Source organism: Lepus europaeus, chromosome 7 (genome assembly GCF_033115175.1).
Source record: "Lepus europaeus isolate LE1 chromosome 7, mLepTim1.pri, whole genome shotgun sequence".
In the NCBI taxonomy this organism is placed as follows: Eukaryota; Metazoa; Chordata; class Mammalia; order Lagomorpha; family Leporidae; genus Lepus; species Lepus europaeus.
In genome coordinates this window covers 5,493,949-5,512,079 of record NC_084833.1, presented here as the reverse complement: position 1 = coordinate 5,512,079, position 18,131 = coordinate 5,493,949, and the positions used below count along the sequence as shown (strand labels likewise).

Below are 18,131 nucleotides of genomic sequence, written 5' to 3'. Positions count from 1 at the left end.
TGGTGCCCATATAGGATACCGGTGCCGCAGGTAGAGGCTTAGCCTGTGCCACAGCACCGGCCCCTCTTTCCTTCTTTCAGGATTTATTTATTTATGTATTTGAAAGCCAGAGTTACAGAGAGAGAGAGAGACCTTTCATGTGCTGGTTCACTCCCCACATGACCACAAAGGCCAGGGCTGGGCCAGGCCAAAGCCAGGAAACTGGAACTCCATCCAGGTCTCCCACATGGGTGCAGGGGCTCAAGCACTTGGGCCATCTTCCTCTGCTTTCCCGGGCCATACCAGAGCTGGAGTGGAGGTGGAGCAGCCGGGACTAGAACCAGCGCCCACACTGGGTGCCGCTCTTGCAGGCAACGGCTCAATCTGTGCGCCACAGCTCCGCCCCCTTTCTTGGTTTTCTGTTGTGAGATGGAGCGTTCCCTTTCCCCATTTACTGCCTGGTTCGTTTATTTGCATCGGTTGTGGACTTGTGGGTTCCTCTGTTCTTCAGCTGAGTTTAATCAGTATTTGAGAAACAGAGAGCTGGCTCATCTGTGGGTTCACTCCCCAGATGCCTGCAGTGGCTGGGGCCAGAACCGGGAGCTGGGACTCCGTGCAGATCTCCCCCGAGGGTGGCAGGTGCCCAACTGTCTGCTCCTGTCCTGCTTGCTCCCAGGGTATGCAGTACAGGGAACTAGGATTTGGAACCAGAGCCGGGATTGAACTTGGGCACTCTGAGATGGCACGTGGGTGTCTTAGCTGGCTTAGTTACTGCTATCTTTTTTTAATTTTGATATTTAAATTGTCTCAGATGTGGCCACCGAAGCCACTAAGCCGGCCTCTGGGTCCTTTTTGATTATTTTTAAAAATTTTTTATTTTATTCTATTCTATTCTATTTTTGACAGGCAGAGTGGACAGTGAGAGAGAGAGACAGAGAGAAAGGTCTTCCTTTTTCCGTTGGTTCACCCTCCAATGGCCGCTGTGGCCGGCGCACCGCACTGATCCTAAGCCAGGAGCCAGGTACTTCCTCCTGGTCTCCCATGCGGGTGCAGGGACCCAAGGACCTGGGCCATCCTCCACTGCACTCCCGGGCCACAGCAGAGCGCTGGACTGGAAGAGGGGCAACTGGGACAGAATCCGGCGCCCGACCAAGACTAGAACCCTGGGTGCCGGCGCCGCAGGCGGAAGATTAGCCTATTGAGCCGCGGCACTGGGCCTTTTTTGATTCTTTACACACTTTCCTACTTTCTGGAACAGAATATTCCAGGCGCACGTGTACTTTGTGACCCAGCCTTGGAGTGAGCTGGTTGGCAGAGGAGCCCTGGCTCTTTCTAGTGGAGCGTGTGTGGACCCCAGAACCTCGGCGTGCCCACTTCCTGCTTCTGCTCCCTCAGCCGGCAGAGCCGGGGACAACGTGAGGAGCAGGACGTGAGGGTGCGCAGGCGCCCTCAGCTCTGGGCCGAGGACATGGGGGCGCGTGGGCTTCCTGCCCGCAGCTGTAGTAGGACGTAGAGGTGCGCAGTCGCCCCCACAGGCATCGCGCCCTCGGTTCTGGAAAGACGTTAGGGTGTGCGGGCACCAAGGTAGGCATCGGGCTCTCAGCTCTGGGAGCAGGACGTGAGGGTGTCGGGCTGTCAGCTCTAGGAGAACATGGGGGAGTGTCGCGCCCTCAGCTCTGGGAGCAGGACGTGGAGGTGCACAGGCGCCCTCAGCTCTGGGCCGAGGCCATGGGGGTGCACAGGCACCCCCACAGGCGTCCCGCCATCAGCTATGGTAGACAGAGAGGTGCGCAGGCTCCCCCACAGGCGTCCCGCCATCAGCTATGGTAGACAGAGAGGTGCGCAGGCTCCCCCACAGGCGTCCCGCCATCAGCTATGGTAGACAGAGAGGTGCGCAGGCTCCCCCACAGGCGTCCCGCCATCAGCTCTGGGCCGAGGCCGTCGGGGTGCACGGACGCCCTCAGCTCTGGACTGAGGCCATGGGGGTGCGCAGGCACCCCCACAGGTGTCCCGCCCGCAGCTGTAGTAGGACAGAGAGGGGTGCAGACACCCCCACAGGCGTCCCGCCATCAGCTCTGGCCCGAGGCCGTCGGGGTGCACGGACGCCCTCAGCTTGATCCCCCATTCTCGCCCTGGCTCCTCCCCTAGCCTGTCTATAGGCCAGTTCACCTACGGATCGGGTCGGGTGTTTGCTCATTTGTTCTCCAGCCAGGCGGATCCTCTCCTCCCTCGTGAAGGGGATGATGGGAGAAGCCATCCAACAGGTGTCCAGTCGTCTGTGTCCTTGAGTGCGTTAAAGGGGAAATATTTTGCAGCCACGAGAGACTGTGTGAGTCCCACCCTGCCCTTCTGTCCCCTTGGATTTGCCTCAGGGCGGAGACAATGCAGGTTCCCGGCTGTCAGGCCCCACCCCTCTCCCCGTGTGCCTGGCTGCTTCTCCTTGCCAGAGACAGGTGACCCTAGCCACGGACCTGGCTGGGAACCTGGGTCTCTGGGAAGGACCGGAGCTAGAGGTCGGCAGTCATTTTCTGGGTGGCTGGCTGAGCACAGGCGCTCCCAGAGATAGTTTTAAAGGCAACGGGAGGGGGTTGGCGCTGTGGCGTGGCAGGTAAAGCCGCTGCCTGCAGTGCCTGCATCCCATACGGGCACTGGTTCAAGCCCTGGCTGCTCCTCTTCCGCTCCAGCTCCCTGCCATGGCCAGGGAGGGCTGTGAGTATTTGGGCCCCTGCTCCCATGTGGGAGACCCAAAGGAAGCTCCTGGCTTCGGATCAGCCCAGCTTCAGCCGTTGTGGCCATCTGGGGAGTGAACTAGCAGGTGGAAGACCTCTTTCTCTGTCTCTCCCTCTCTGTCTGTAACTCTACCTCTCAAATAAGTTAATAAACTAAACTTTTTTAAAAAAACAAACAGAGCACTGGGAGGGCAGAGGCGTGGGTCTGGAGTGGGAGAGAACGTGTCCGCGGGGATTGCCTTCGTCATTGGCTTGTGCACGGAGTGTGGGAAAACAGACTCCTCACCGCCGTGGCACCACAGCGGCCAACTCGGAGACCTCCGGGACCTCTGATGGCGTGGGGTTCCTCCCCCACAGTGAGCAGCGGACGCCTGCGCAGTTCAGTCCTGACACTGACCGCCTGGAGGGGGCCTCACATCCCTCAGGTCGAGGCTCGGCCGCCTGGGCTTCAAGTGCTGGCTGCAGGCCCCAGGCCGTCTGACCTGCGCCTGGCTGGTTTAGTTAACCCGCTAGAGTGGTCACAGAAGTCAGAGGAGCACTTTCGAGGGCCCACCAGCTGTCACCAGGGAGACCACAGAGGCTGCAGATGAAGAGACACGTGGGGGAGGGCACGCTGACTCCAGGCGCCTCCAGGTCGGAGCCCCGTGCTCTCTGTCCGCAAGCTCCCTGAGCCTGTCCTTTTGGGGTTGGGTATTTATGTATGTCTTCATTTACTTTAAAGGCAAAATGATGGAGAAGGAGAGAGATAGCTTCCATCTACTGGTTCACCCCCTAAATGGCTGCAGCAGTGGAGCTGGGCCAGGCTGTGTAGCCAGTGCAGAAGCTCCCCCCCAGTCTCCCACATGGGTTGCAGAGCCCAGGCACCCAGGAGTGGATAGGACCTGAACCAGCGCTCCCATGTGGATGCCCGGGTCACAGGTGGTGACTTCCCGCTGGCCCCGTTGGGGTTTTGTGGAGTCTTCCTAGCATAAGCATGGTTGAAGCAGGGATAGCCATGCTGAGAGGCGATCGGACACGCAGGCGTGATCCATGCGAGTGGAGCGGCTGGGGAAGCAGAAACCCAGGGAGCAAGACAGCTTCTGTCTGCCACCTTGGGGAAGAGAAATTCGAGTTCGCCTGACCCACTGCGGGGAGGACTTAGAAGCTAGGAGCCATGGACAAAACCTAAAGTGGGCGTTGTGGTGCTACACATACTTACCTGGGCTGACAACAGCAGCTCTGGGGCCTGTGGCCCCTGCCCTTTGACCCTAGGTGATGCAGCACCCACACGAGGGCGCCCTGGCCCTGGGCCTGCACAGCAACGTGAAGGACGCGTCCGTGCCCGTGGCAGAAATAAAGATCTACTCGCTGTCCAGCCAGCCCATCGACCACGAGGGGATCAAGTCCAAGCTGTCGGGTGAGACAAGCCCTGTGGGTGCAGAGTCCCTGGGCTGGGCCCTTCCCCACCTCCGTCCACCCGGGGAAGGCCGGGCGAGGCGCAGAGCCCCCGGCAGTGCCCCCGGCAGGGAGAGCCCTGGTGCAGCCCATCGGGCACTGCCCAGCCGGGTCTCACCGAGCTGTCTCCCCCAGACCGCTCCCCAGACATCGACAACTACTCCGAGGAGGAGGAAGAGAGCTTCTCGTCCGAGCAGGAAGGCAGCGATGACCCCCTGCACGGGCAGGTGACTTCCGGCGGCCCTCCCGTGGCGTCGGGGAGGCTCCTGGGGCTCCCCCGCCTCATTCTACCCCCTGCCCACTTAGGACCTGTTCTACGAAGATGAGGATCTACGGAAAGTGAAGAAGGCCCGGAGGAAGCTGACCTCAGCCTCGGCCATTACGCGGGTGAGCTGCCGAGGCTTGGGGGCAGCTCGCCCACTGTTTTCATCTTGGGTTAGGATGGGGCCCGCGTCTCTGCACTCACCATCCACGCGTGGCCGTCCCCGCCACACCCTGTGCCCCATTCCGAGTCACCCTGGGGGGGACTGGCTGTCACTGACAGGTAGAGGAAAGGCGGGGAGCCCTCGTTTTAGAGTTGGGAACAGGTGGCAGGTCCCCAAGGAGAGAGCAGCGGCTCAGACACCTGTGTGCCTCAGGCGCCGCTTTGAATCCCGGCTGTCCGTGACCAAGGAAGCCGGTCCGTCTGGGAGCGCCGCACGTCGTGGTCGCTTGTTGAACTCGCCCAGGAGTAACAAGCCAGCTCTCGGGAACTCGCTGGCCCTGGGCTTGATGGGGTCCGGTTGCCATCAGCAGAACTGCTTCTGCCTCAGTGGTCCCGAGCCTCACAGACAGGTGCCTTTGGAGCACCCTCTGGCGTGAGGTTTCTGTGAGTCACTGGTTTAAGGTTTTGTTATTTATTTGAAAGGCAGACTTACAGAGAGGCAGAGAGAGAGAGAGAAAGTCTTCCATCTGCTGGTTCACTCCCTAAATGGCCGACAGCTGGAGCTGGGCCGATCCAAAGCCAGGAGCCAGGAGCTTCTTCTGGGTCTCCCACACGGGTGCGGGGGCCCAAGGACTTGGGATATCCTTATCTGCTGTCCCAGGCCATAGCAGAGCTGGATCAGAAGAGGAGCAGCTGGGACTCAAACCAGCGTCCATGTGGGATGCTGACACCGTAGGCAGCAGCTTTACCCATTATACCATAGGGCTGGCCCCAAGACCCGGATTCCTGAGTGAACCTTAACTGAGTCTGGAGTTCCTATACTAACGTGTGGGGAGGCCAGATGTGCTGGAGCTTCTTAGAAGAGAGGTTCGCGTTTTGTTTCCTCCCGAAGTCTGTCCGGTGCAGGCGGAGCAGGCCCCGTCCCCTCGGGGTGAGGTGTGGGCCGACCTGCCCACGGTATCCCACTGTGAAGCAAGGCCGCTCTCTCGCCTCCCACCCCATGGTGTCACTGGACTGCAACGAAATCTCAAGACCAGAACCTGATGGCCCCTCAATCGGCGAGCAGGGGCCATGAGCTGTTGCCTCCTGCCCAGTATCTAACCCTCGATTGGCTCCAGAGAGCTCCAGCAAGGCCACAGGGCCTGCAGCTTAACCTCCCCCTTGGACCTGCACATGGACGGCGGCTGGAGCCCCCTCTTGCCTCCCCCTCTTTCCGCTAACACTTTCCTTTTCCTGCTCTGTGACCACGGAGAAGCCCTGTTTTCTTCCGGGGGTGCCCCCTGGAGCTCCGCGAGTCCCCCTCCCCTCCCGACAGGCAGCCAGCGCCCTGCACCCTGCTAAAATCCGCTTCCCGGGGCTTTTCAATCTAAGCTGCAGGGACGCGGCAGCTGTGTTTCCAGACTTCATGTCTGCCTCCTCCTAACACGCGTGTTCTTCCCTCACGCCAGGAACACTTTGTTCCTGACACACTGCTCTCCTTGCTGTTCTCACGGTGCCATGCCATCTCGGTCATGGCCCTCAGCCTCTGCCCTGCCCGCGGGCCCTCGAAGGCCCCTCAGTGTGACTGACAAGTTAGTGGTTCCATGCCAGGAGGTGAGGCCGGTCCTTGCCTCAAGGAGCCCAATATCCGGTGACAGACACATCTCAGCAGCGGCTGCAGCAAAGGGTGGGGGCATGGGCAGAGCGCGGCGCGGGAGGCAGAGACAGCAGGAGGAGGAAGTGGCCTCCTGGGACCTGGACCACCAGGCCAGCTTTGTACAGGAGATGCCAGGAGACAGGGACAGGGAGAGCTCTCATCCGCTGGTTCCCTCCCCTAATGCCTACGCCAGCAGGAGCTGGACCTGTCTGAAGGCAGGAGCCAGGAACTCAATCCAGATTTCCCATGTGGGTGACGGGGACCCAAGTACTTAAGCCATCGCCTGCTACCTCCCAAGGTCTGCGTTAACTGGAAGCCGGGTCGGGGCAGAGCCAGCACCGGGGCCTCTGCACTCTGAGAGGGGTGGGCATTCCAAGCAGTGTCGGCTCCGCATCAAGCTCCCACCCTGGGGCTGGCACCGTGGTGCAGTGGATTAAGCCACCGCCTGTGACATCGGCATCCCATACAGGCGCCGGTTCAAGTTCCCTCTGCCCCACTTCCGGTCCAGCTTCCTGCTAATGTGCCTGGGAAGGCGGTGGATGGTGGCACAAGTGCATGGGTCCCTGCCACCCCCGTGGGAGATCTGGGTGGAATTCCAGGCTCCTGGCTTTGGCCTGGCCAGCGTCGACTGCCACAGCCATTTGCTGAGTGAACCAAAGATGGAAGATCTCTTTGTCATTCTGCCTTTCAAATAAATAAAATAAAATAGGAAAAAAAAGTTTTTAAACTTACCCTGAGAGTTTTTTGTTCAGTTGGTCTTTTTTTATGGTTTAGTTGTGTATTTATTTATTTGGCAGAGAGAAAGGGAGACAGAGACAATGAAGAGATTTTCCATTCATTGGTTCACTCCCCAGGTGGCTGCAACAGCCAGGGCGGAGCCAGGAGCCAGGAGCTCCACCAGGTTTCCCACGTGGGCAACGGGGACGCACGTCCTTGAGCTGCCATCTGCTGCCTCCCAAGCTCATCGGCAGGGAGCTGAGTCAGAAGCTGGGCCTCAAACCAGCACTCCCACGGGATGGGGCGTCCCACGTGGCTGTTCAGCCCACTATACTGGGGTGCCCGCCCCCTTGCCTGAAGTTTTTAAAGATAGAACTTTGCCAGATAGATCTGGGGAAAATTTTAGCAAGACAGGAGATCCCAGAGAAAAAGGCCCAGTGTCAGAGTAGCACCATTCAGGTTTTTCTATTTATTTAAAAGCAGAGTGACTCCTGGTGGTGGGGAGGGGCTAGGAGAGAGCTCTCATCCACTGCTTGGCTCCCCCAGTGGCTGCAGGAGCCCCTGTCCCCAGCAGCTGTCCCTAACTGATGCTCCTTTAAAAAATTATTTTTTATTTATTTGAAAGGCAGAGTTACAGAGAGAGGAGGAGAGACAGACAGACAGACAGATTTTCCATTGGCTGTTTCCCAGCCCAAATGGCTGCAATGGCCAGGGCTGGGCCAGGCCAAAGCCAGAAGCCAGGAGCTTCATCCTGGTCTCCCACATGAGTGCAGGGGTCCAAGCACTGGGCCATCCTCCGCTTCTTTCCCAGGTGCATTAGCAGGGAGCTGGATCAGAATTGGAGCACCCATATGGGGTGGCGGCATCACAGGCAGAGACTCCGCCTTCTGTGGCACAGCACCAGCCCCTGGTGACAGCTTCTGAGTGCTGGAGGGGAGAACGCCCAGTGTCCTCTCTCACTCCTTACGAGAGCGGACTCAGGGTCCGTGGTGGTCGACTTGGGCTGCCCGCCGGGCGACGCCGTTTGAGAACCGCTGTACCGTTTATCCCGTAGCAACCCAACATCAAGCAGAAGTTTGTGGCCCTCCTGAAGCGGTTTAAAGTTTCTGACGAGGTACGGCCCCTTGCCCCCGAGACTGATGGTGAGTAGAAGTCCCTGGGTTCTGTTCCCGTCCCTGTGTTGCCCTGGGAGGCAGGATCCCCGCAGCACAGCTGCCTGCCCCACTGTGCGTCCTTAGGAGGCTGTGTGCTGTCCAGAATGCTGGAGCTGGCCGTGGTCTCCTGTCCTGGTGCCCACTCCTGGGAGAGGCCCCGGGGAGAGGGTGGCTGGGGAAGGGCGTGAGCTCCTGGGCGGGCAGACGGCTGGTGTGGGACGGCAGTCACAAGGCAGGTGTAGTGTGGTTTGCTTGTCTTGGATCCCAGGGGCCGTCTGTGGTGCACAGTCACGGCGCTGATGGGACAGCACTCTCCGGGGCTCCCGGAGGCCGGGCAGCTTCCTCGGGCCCTCAGCGGCTGAGGAGGGGTGAAGGTGGAGTTGTTGGGAGAGGGCTTTGTCTCCGTGGAGCTGGCCCTGGCCTCTCCTGGACCTGTCTTGGGGGAGGCCCAGGGCATCTGGGCCTTCTTACCCAGCAGGTGCCTCCGGTGGAGCTGAAAGGAGTGGGGGGCTGCCAGGGCCAGGCTGCAGGGAGCACAAGGGGGCCACGCCCCTCTTGGGTGATGCCAGGACTCAGCCCCTAGGGGCATTCCCGGACGCCCAGCTGGCGTCTGCCCAGGAGAAAGGACTCTGGTCTGCTGCAGCGGATAGCAGGAAGAACTCCGAAGTCGAAGACCCCTCTCCCTCTGCAGGTGGGGTTTGGGCTGGAGCACGTGTCCAGGGAGCAGATCCGAGAGGTGGAGGAGGACTTGGACGAGCTGTACGACAGCCTGGAGATGTACAACCCCAGCGACAGCGGCCCAGAGATGGAGGAGACCGAGAGCATCCTCAGCACCCCAAAGCCCAAGCTCAAGTGAGCCGGCCTCCCCCGTCAGACTGCCTCCCCCACTCCTCCCCAAGCTCAAGTGAGCCGGCCTCCCCTGTCAGACTGCCTCCCCCCACTCCTCCCCAAGCTCAAGTGAGCCGGCCTCCCCCGTCAGACTGCCCCCCCCACTCCTCCCCAAGCTCAAGTGAGCCGGCCTCCCCCGTCAGACTGCCTCCCCCACTCCTCCCCAGGCCGTTACTCGTGTGACTCTGTTGCCAGAGGGTCTTGGTCCTCCCTTTCGGGACCCCAGCCCCTGGGTGAAGGTCACTGTTGTCCCTGAGTCCCCCTGCCTGGCCCCAGCTGAGGGCACTCAGGGACGGGGCCCTCACCTGCTCCCCTGTAGCTCCAGGCATGCACTTCTGCTTGGCCCCTGCTCAGCCCCCCTCGGCCCCCCCGTCCCTGCTTGGCCCCCCTCGGCCCCCCCGTCCCTGCTCGGTCCCCCTCAGCTCCCCCGGCCCCTGCTCGGCCCCCCTGGCCCCTGCTCGGTCCCCCCCGGCCCCTGCTTGGTCCCCCTCAGCACCCCCAGCCCCTGCTCGGCCCCCCCCCCGCCCCTGCTCGGCCCCCCCCCTCAGCCCGCCCCGCCCCTGCTCGGCCCCCCTCAGCCCCCCCGGCCCCTGCTCGGCCCCCCTCAGGCCCCCCCGGCCCCTGCCCGGTCCCCCTCGGCCCCCCTGGCCCCTGCTCGGCCCTCCCCAGCCCCTGCTCGGCCCCCCCGCCCCTGCTCGGCCCCCCTTGGCCCCTGCTCAGTGCCCGTCGGCAGGCGTGTGGAGGCCCCAGCTGTCCGTGTCTGGAGCCCGGCGCTGCCTGGCCTGCCGTGAGTGCGGAGCCGAGGGCGGTGCGCGCTGACCCGGCCCTGCTTCTTTGTCGCAGGCCCTTCTTCGAGGGGATGTCACAGTCCAGCTCGCAGACGGAGATCGGCAGCCTCAACAGCAAGGGCAGCCTGGGGAAGGACACCACCAGCCCTGTGAGCAGCCCTGGGGGGGTCCGCCTCTCACCGCTGCGTCTGTGGCCTGGTGAGGGCCAGGTCGGCTGAGGGGGCCCTGTGTCTGGCTCTGCTCTTCTTTTTGGCCTGTGCCCACCCTGGCAGGGAGTCCCCCGCACACACGTGTAGACCATTGGGGTCTGCTGTGGGCTGGGGAAGGAGCAGGTGAGGGGCAGGGAAGTCCCTCACGTCTGTCCAGAGACAGAAAACGGGCTTCAGCGTGGAGAACGCAGGGAGGGCACCGTGCCCTGGATGGGGTCAGGGTCAGGTTTCCATTTGCCTGGTGAGCAGGAGGGGAGAGCTGCCTGCCGAGACCCAGGGCCCCTCACCGGGGCCCGGGCCGTGCCTGCCCTTCCGAGGCAAGTGCACGCTGTGCGTGGTTTGCTGTTGAAAGCGAGTGTTCCTGTGGATGAGAAGCCAAATCCTTTAAGTCCTGCTGTTCCTGCTGCTTCAGCAGCAGATGAAGCCGCGTCATTTGCTCAGCAGAGGGAGTACAGGGCCTGCCCTGCAAATAGGTGTCGCCAGGAGCAGGTGCTATGGAGGCAGCTGGTGCTGTCCTAAGTGTGCGCCAACATCAGTGCCTGCTGGGCCTCCCGCGGCTGCAGTCCTGCCTGCCGCCACCAGGTGGCGCCGTCTCCCAGCCGCTCGCTTCCCGGTGCTGCAGCGCAGGCCCAGGCCCGCAGCGTGCAGACCCTGCAGCCGGGGTCACGGTGACCAGGAGCTGCGGCTTCTCAGACTTCACTGTTGTGTTTAGGACGTCGCCTGCAGCTGGCCTCCAAGGGTCCCTGTGGGCAGGGTCCGACCCCTGACTGCTGGAGCCAGGGTCCCGCGTGACTTCTAAGGGACAAGCGCTTCTAGAAGGAAGCCGGGGGCCTGGCTGCGGGAGGGCTGCCAGGGCTCTGGAGCGAGTGCTAGGTCCAGGGGACGTTCAGCGCGACACCTGGCTGGCTGTGAACGCTCGGGGAGGCTTGGGAAGCCTGCAGCCTGCGTGGGGGAGCCGGCTCCCTGGGTGGGCATCTGGACCCAGGGAGACCCCCAGGTGGACTTAGTCAGGCTCTCGTCTTCCTGCCAGGGAGGCCTGGGGTGAGCAGAGGCAGGGGGTAGAGCGCACTTGTGTGTCTCAGTTTTCCATTCCAGGTTTTTGCCCCCAGAGCTAAGAACTCAAAGCAGAGGTACAAGTGCAGTGCACACGTGAGGGCAGGAGAGGACTACATTCACGCGTGCGTGTGGGCAGCCCACACAGAGGGACCCCTGTTCCAAGTGGGCCAGGGGGCTCTCTGTGAGGGGGCGGGGGAGGCCAGAGGACCCACGAGGGCAGGAAGCCAAGAAGCAGAAGGGCCGTTCCCACGTGTACCGTCCCCTGTGCAGGTGGGGTTGCTGCCCTAAGTGGCGCGCAGACGGGGTGGGGTCTGGGGCTTTCCTGGTGCGTGTGTGCCGCACTCAGCTTACACATGGCCATGGAGGCGTCTGGTGCATCATGGGAAAGTGAGCGTGCTGGATTGACAGGTAAGGGGTGGAGTTACAGTGCAGAGCTGGCGGAGTTGTGGGGAAATCCGCCAGCTCGCTTGTTCCGCTCTGATCTCCCTGCCTGCCCCCCGCCCCCCCCCCCCATCGCTCCCTTGCGAGGTAGGGCTGCGTTCTCCCGTCAGAGTAGGGGTGATGCTCAGGACAGGGCCCCATGGCAGTGCACGTGGCGGGCTGCAGGAAAACATGACGGAAGTGGGCTTAGCTGTGTGCGGAGGAGAGGGTGTGCCAGGCCTTCGGCCGTGTTCAGGCTGCACAGAAGGTGGAACCTGAGCCGTGTGCATGGCCTGGGTGGTGGCCGTCCTCAGCTCCACGCCACTCACCCCTGCCTGCCATCCCGTGTCCGTCTCTGCTTCTCACCCAGCTCCTGCTATGCCTGGGCTGCGGCAGGTGGAGGCCCCGGCACTCGGGTTCTGCCGCCCCCGTGGGAGATGGGTGGAGTTTCAGGCTCCTGACTTCAGCCTGGCTCAACCCCCAGCCCTTACAGGCGTTTGGGGAGTAAACCAGCAGATGGAAGCTCACTCTGTGTGTGTGTGTATGTGTGTGTGTGTCTTTCAAAGTAAAAAGAAAATGAATTTAAAAATTAAGGGGCCATTGATGTGGTGTAGTGGGCTGAGCGTCCGCCTGCAGCGCCGGCATCCTATATGGGCACTGGTTCGTGTCCCGGCTGCTCCACTTCCGAACCAGCTCCCTGCTAATGGCCTAGGAAGGCTGTGGAAGATGTCCCACGTGCTTGGACCCTTGCACCCACGTGGGAGACCTGGAAAAGGCTCCTGGCTTCTGGCCCAGCTCTGGCTGCTGCAGCCATCTGGGGAGTGAGCCAGTGGATGGAAGACCTCTCCCTTTCCCTCTAACTCTGCCTTTCCAATAAATAAAAGTAAATCTTTTAAAAAGGGCAGATTTAGAGAGAAAGCACCCTGACGCCCTGGGCCTCATATGCTTTATTTGCGAGGTAACGGTGTTGGCACAGGAGCCCAGCTAATTCAAAGTCAGTTGAATGTCAGTCTTTACAGTGTGATGGCCTAAGAACCCCCTGTGGGGGCAAAAAACCATCGAGGGCAAGGTGGGTGTCTGAGTTCGAATCTCTTCATATTTTTGTAAAATATTGATTTTACTTATTTGAAAGGGAGAGGCTCGGAGACAAAGAGATCTTCCATCTGTTAGTTTACTCCCCAGGTGGCCACAACAGCCACAGCCAGGAGTCAGGGACTCCATCCAGGGCCCCAGGGTGGGTGCAGGGGCCAAGCACTTGGGCCATCTTCCTCTGCTTTCCCAGGCGTGTTAGCAGGAAGCTGGATCAGAAGCAGAACAGCTGAGAGGCTAAGACTTGGTACCCAGCGCTGCAGTCGGTGGGTAACTCCCAGCGCCGCGCCCCGAGTGTGAATCCTGCCTCTGTCTCTCCCTGACCGGGAACTCGCCAGGCCTGCATTTTCTCCTCTGCCGAGCGCAGCCAGGTGCCACACAACGCCGTCCCCATGCCCAGCAGGCCTCGCAAGGACTGGCCTCACAAGCATACAGGGCTTCAGGAGGCTCGTGGAGAGTAGGGTGAAGCGATGACTGTTTGGGTTCAGACATTTTGAAATTGTGTATACGAGGGGCCTTCAAGGGGTCGGTGTGGCGCAGCGGGCCAAGCTTCTCCCCGCATTGACTGCGTCCTATGTCGGCGCGCCGGTCAGTCCCGGCTCCCCCGCTTCCGATCCAGCTCCCTGCTGAAGTGCCTGGGAAGCAGCCTCTGATGGCGCGAGTACCGGAGTCCCTGCCACCCATGTGGGAGACCCAGGTGGACTCCCGGACTTCCTGACTCCCAGCTTCAGCCTGGCCCAGCCCCAGCTGTTCCAAGAAAAAAAAAATTCATGGAAAATACATGTTATGAAAAAGCCATACATAGATTTCAACTTTTTTCTGGAACCAAATAAACTTTTTTTGTTTTCCCTGAGAGAGAGAGCCAGCGAGAGATGGAGCTCCGTCTGCTAGTTCACTCCCTGAATGCCCGCAGTGCTGGGCTGGGCTAAGGCCAAAACCCGGAACTGAGGACTCACTCCAGGCCTCCAGAGTGGGAGGCAGGAGCCAGCGAGTTGAGCCGTCACAGCCGCCTCCCAGGGCCTGCAGCGCAGGGAGCCAGGGCCAGACACGGAGCCCGGGCTCTGCTGAGTGGGGTGGGCGGGTCCTGACTGCTGGGGTGGGCGTGTCCTGACTGCTGGGGTGGGCGTGTCCTGACTGGTGGGGTGGGCGTGTCCTGACTGGTGGTCCTGACTGATGGTCCTGACTGCTGGGGTGGGCGTGTCCTGACTGGTGGGGTGGGCGTGTCCTGACTGCTGGGGTGGGCGTGTCCTGACTGGTGGGGTGGGCGTGTCCTGACTGGTGGTCCTGACTGGTGGTCCTGACTGCTGGGGTGGGCGTGTCCTGACTGCTGGGGTGGGCGTGTCCTGACTGCTGGGGTGGGCGTGTCCTGACTGCTGGGGTGGGCGTGTCCTGACTGGTGGTCCTGACTGCTGGGGTGGGCGTGTCCTGACTGCTGGGGTGGGCGTGTCCTGACTGGTGGGGTGGGCGTGTCCTGACTGGTGGGGTGGGCGTGTCCTGACTGGTGGTCCTGACTGGTGGGGTGGGCGGGTCCTGACTGCTGGGGTGGGCGTGTCCTGACTGCTGGGGTGGGCGTGTCCTGACTGGTGGGGTGGGCGTGTCCTGACTGGTGGTCCTGACTGATGGTCCTGACTGCTGGGGTGGGCGTGTCCTGACTGGTGGGGTGGGCGTGTCCTGACTGCTGGGGTGGGCGTGTCCTGACTGGTGGGGTGGGCGTGTCCTGACTGGTGGTCCTGACTGGTGGTCCTGACTGCTGGGGTGGGCGTGTCCTGACTGCTGGGGTGGGCGTGTCCTGACTGCTGGGGTGGGCGTGTCCTGACTGCTGGGGTGGGCGTGTCCTGACTGGTGGTCCTGACTGCTGGGGTGGGCGTGTCCTGACTGCTGGGGTGGGCGTGTCCTGACTGGTGGGGTGGGCGTGTCCTGACTGGTGGGGTGGGCGTGTCCTGACTGGTGGTCCTGACTGGTGGGGTGGGCGTGTCCTGACTGCTGGGGTGGGCGTGTCCTGACTGGTGGGGTGGGCGTGTCCTGACTGCTGGGGTGGGCGTGTCCTGACTGGTGGGGTGGGCGTGTCCTGACTGGTGGTCCTGACTGGTGGGGTGGGCGTGTCCTGACTGGTGGGGTGGGTGTGTCCTGACTGGTGGGGTGGGCGTGTCCTGACTGCTGGGGTGGGCGTGTCCTGACTGGTGGTCCTGACTGCTGGGGTGGGCGTGTCCTGACTGCTGGGGTAGGCGTGTCCTGACTGGTGGTCCTGACTGGTGGTCCTGACTGCTGGGGTGGGCGTGTCCTGACTGGTGGGGTGGGCGTGTCCTGACTGCTGGGGTGGGCGTGTCCTGACTGGTGGGGTGGGCGTGTCCTGACTGGTGGTCCTGACTGGTGGGGTGGGCGTGTCCTGACTGGTGGTCCTGACTGCTGGGGTGGGCGTGTCCTGACTGCTGGGGTGGGCGTGTCCTGACTGCTGGGGTGGGCGTGTCCTGACTGGTGGGGTGGGCGTGTCCTGACTGGTGGTCCTGACTGGTGGGGTGGGCGTGTCCTGACTGGTGGTCCTGACTGCTGGGGTGGGCGTGTCCTGACTGCTGGGGTAGGCGTGTCCTGACTGGTGGGGTGGGCGTGTCCTGACTGGTGGGGTGGGCGTGTCCTGACTGGTGGTCCTGACTGGTGGTCCTGACTGCTGGGGTGGGCGTGTCCTGACTGGTGGTCCTGACTGGTGGTCCTGACTGCTGGGGTGGGCGTGTCCTGACTGGTGGTCCTGACTGCTGGGGTGGGCATGTCCTGACTGGTGGTCCTGACTGCTGGGGTGGGCGTGTCCTGACTGGTGGTCCTGACTGGTGGGGTGGGCGTGTCCTGACTGGTGGGGTGGGCGTGTCCTGACTGGCCTCCAACCGCTAGCCTGGGCACCCTCCCCAGACTCGCCCTTGCATGCCTTTTTTTTTTTTTTTAAGATTTATTTATTCAAAAGTCAGAGTTACACAGAGAGGAGAGGTAGAGAGAGAGGGAGAAGTCTTCTGTCCGATGGTTCACTCCCCAGATGGCCGCAACGGGTGGAGCTGCACCGATCTGAAGCCAGGATCCAGGAGCTTCTTCCAGGTCTCCCATGTAGGTGCAGGGGCCCAAACACTTGGGCCATCTTCCACTGCTTTCCCAGGCCATATAGCAGAGACTGGATGGAAGAGGAACAGCCGGGACTAGAACCAACACCCATATGAGATGCTGGTGCTTCAGGCCAGAGTGTTAACCCGCTGCGCCACAGCACTGCCCCCCCCGCCCCCATGCTTTTCTAAGACCTCCTTAAAGTGCCACGGTAGCCATCTTAGTCTGCGCAAGTCCTCTCAGCCGGTCACAAGGCGTCCCCGGGCCGTGTCCAGCTGTTAGCACCAGCTGACCGCACGTGAACAGCACATGCTTCCTGTGGCCACGCAGCGAGGACACGGCCGGACCGCCAGCACCGCGGCCATGCAGCGAGGACACGGCCGGACCGCCAGCACCGTGGCGCCTGCGTGCCGATGCTGGGAGCCTGCGTGTTCTGAGAACTGTCTCAGTTCTGGACTCTGAAAACATGGAATCTAGATTTTTTTTTTTTCTTCAAATTCTGACTTTCAGAATCTGACTCCCTTGGCCAGATTTCAGACTCGTGTTGCTGGTTGTGTGCTGGTATTTCTATTTTGAAGAGCCCCATATGTCTGGATGTGGGTGTGAAACTTTGGAATCCTTGGGTACCAGAGGCGCCGCGGGAACAGAACATGGCTGTGCCCTCAGAGCAAGGACTTCTGCATGGAGGGCCCTGCCGCCCAGCGTGGGGGCCTCGTCCTGACGTCCTCGCGGTGGCACTCAGTTTTCCTGAATCTTCCTGTCTGTCCCCCAGATGAGCAGAGGGTTCAGCGTATTGCTGGGAGCAGGAAGAATTTCAGCCGATACAAACGGCTGCCACGGCTGCATTGTGCCAAGACTCAGGCACAGAGCGCGCCGTTGGCTGGTTCACCGTAGGCCTGGCAGGGCTCCCGTGCCGCTGGCCGCGCGTGCCGCTGCTCGGAGTCGGAGCTGCTTTCCCATCGCACTGTCCTGCTGTGAGGGAGGCCAGCTTCATAGCAGTTGGAGCCTGCGGATGACACCCTGAGGTCCCGTGCTGGAGCCCGGCCAGGGCTCCGGGCCAGAGGTGGAGAGCCCCAGCACTCCCAAAAGCAGGACAGAAACTTGGAGAGAGTGGGATTGGTTCCGTGGGGGATTGTCTGGGTCATCTGGAGGGGTCAGTCAGTGGCCAGCAGTGCCCTCCAGTTCAAGGGAAAGATGAGATGTTTTTCAAATTTATGTATTTATTTGTTTATTAGTTTGTTTAAAGATTTATTTAGGCCAGTGTCGCAGCTCACTAGGCTAATCCTCCGCCTAGCGGCGCCGGCACACTGGGTTCTAGTCCCGGTTGGGGCACCAATCCTGTCCCGGTTGCCCCTCTTCCAGGCCAGCTCTCTGCTGTGGCCAGGGAGTGCAGTGGAGGATGGCCCAAGCCCTTGGGCCCTGCACCCCATGGGAGACCAGGATAAACACCTGGCTCCTGCCATCGGATCAGCGCGGTGCGCCGGCCGCAGCGCGCTACCGCGGCGGCCATTGGAGGGTGAACCAATGGCAAAAGGAAGACCTTTCTCTCTGTCTCTCTCTCTGACTGTCCACTCTGCCTGTCAAAAAAAAAAAAAAAAAAAAAAAAAGGAAAAGGAAGACCTTTCTCTCTGTCTCTCTCTCTCACTGTCCACTCTGCCTGTTGAAAAATAAATAAATAAATATTTATTTTTTATTGAAAGACAGAGTTAGGGAGAGAGAGAGCTCTTCCATCCAGTGATTTACTTCCCAAGTGGCCACAACGGCTGAGGCTTGGCCAGGCTAAAGCCAGGAACCAGGAGCTTCATCCCAGCCTCCCACATGGGTGCAGGGGCCCAAGCACTTGGGCCATTTTCCACTGCCTTCCCAAGTGCATTAGCAGGGAGCTGGATTGGAAGTGAAGCAGCCGGGACTCATACCAGTGCCCATACTGTATGCCAGCATTGCAGGTGTTGGCTTAACCCACTATGCCACAATGCCGGCTCCAGATTTGTATATTTATTTTAACTCACAGATAAAATTGTGTATTTGTCATGTACAATTGATGTTTTGAAGTCAAAGATATCAAGAGAGGGATGTATTAATTACCTTAATCATTTCATAATGTATACATGTATCAAAATACCACATTACACATTGTAGGTATATACAACTTTTTAAATATTTATTTATTTCAAAGGCACAGCAAAAGAGAATGAATCTTCCATCCACTGGTTCACTTTTTTTTTTTTAAGATTTATTTATTTATCTGAAAGAGTTACACAGAGAGAAGGAGAGGCAGAGAGAGAGAGAGGGGTCTTCCATCTGCTGGTTCACTCCCCAGTTGGTTGCAATGGCTGGAGCTGTGCTATCAGGAGCCAGGAGCTTCCTCCAGGTCTCCCATGCAGGTGCAGGGACCCAAGGACTTGGGCCATCTTCCACTGCTTTCCCAGGCCATAGCAGAGAGCTGGATCGGAAATGGAGCAGCCAGGACCTGAACCGACACCCATATGGGATGCTGCACTGCCAGCAGCAGCTTAATCGGCTA

General features: G+C 60.6%; 1 protein-coding gene across 2 annotated transcripts in view; it reads left to right on the top strand.

Annotated features, from left to right (window-relative positions):
* PACS1 (phosphofurin acidic cluster sorting protein 1) overlaps positions 1 to 18,131 on the top strand; it is a 180,936-nt gene that overhangs the window by 148,232 nt on the left and 14,573 nt on the right. For both annotated transcript variants that reach the window (XM_062195802.1, XM_062195801.1), the window contains exons 5-10: positions 3,960 to 4,104; positions 4,278 to 4,369; positions 4,449 to 4,529; positions 7,974 to 8,033; positions 8,765 to 8,925; positions 9,805 to 9,898. In XM_062195802.1, the coding sequence (XP_062051786.1) occupies positions 3,960 to 4,104; positions 4,278 to 4,369; positions 4,449 to 4,529; positions 7,974 to 8,033; positions 8,765 to 8,925; positions 9,805 to 9,898 (633 nt within the window). The remainder of the gene's footprint in view (positions 1 to 3,959; positions 4,105 to 4,277; positions 4,370 to 4,448; positions 4,530 to 7,973; positions 8,034 to 8,764; positions 8,926 to 9,804; positions 9,899 to 18,131) is intronic.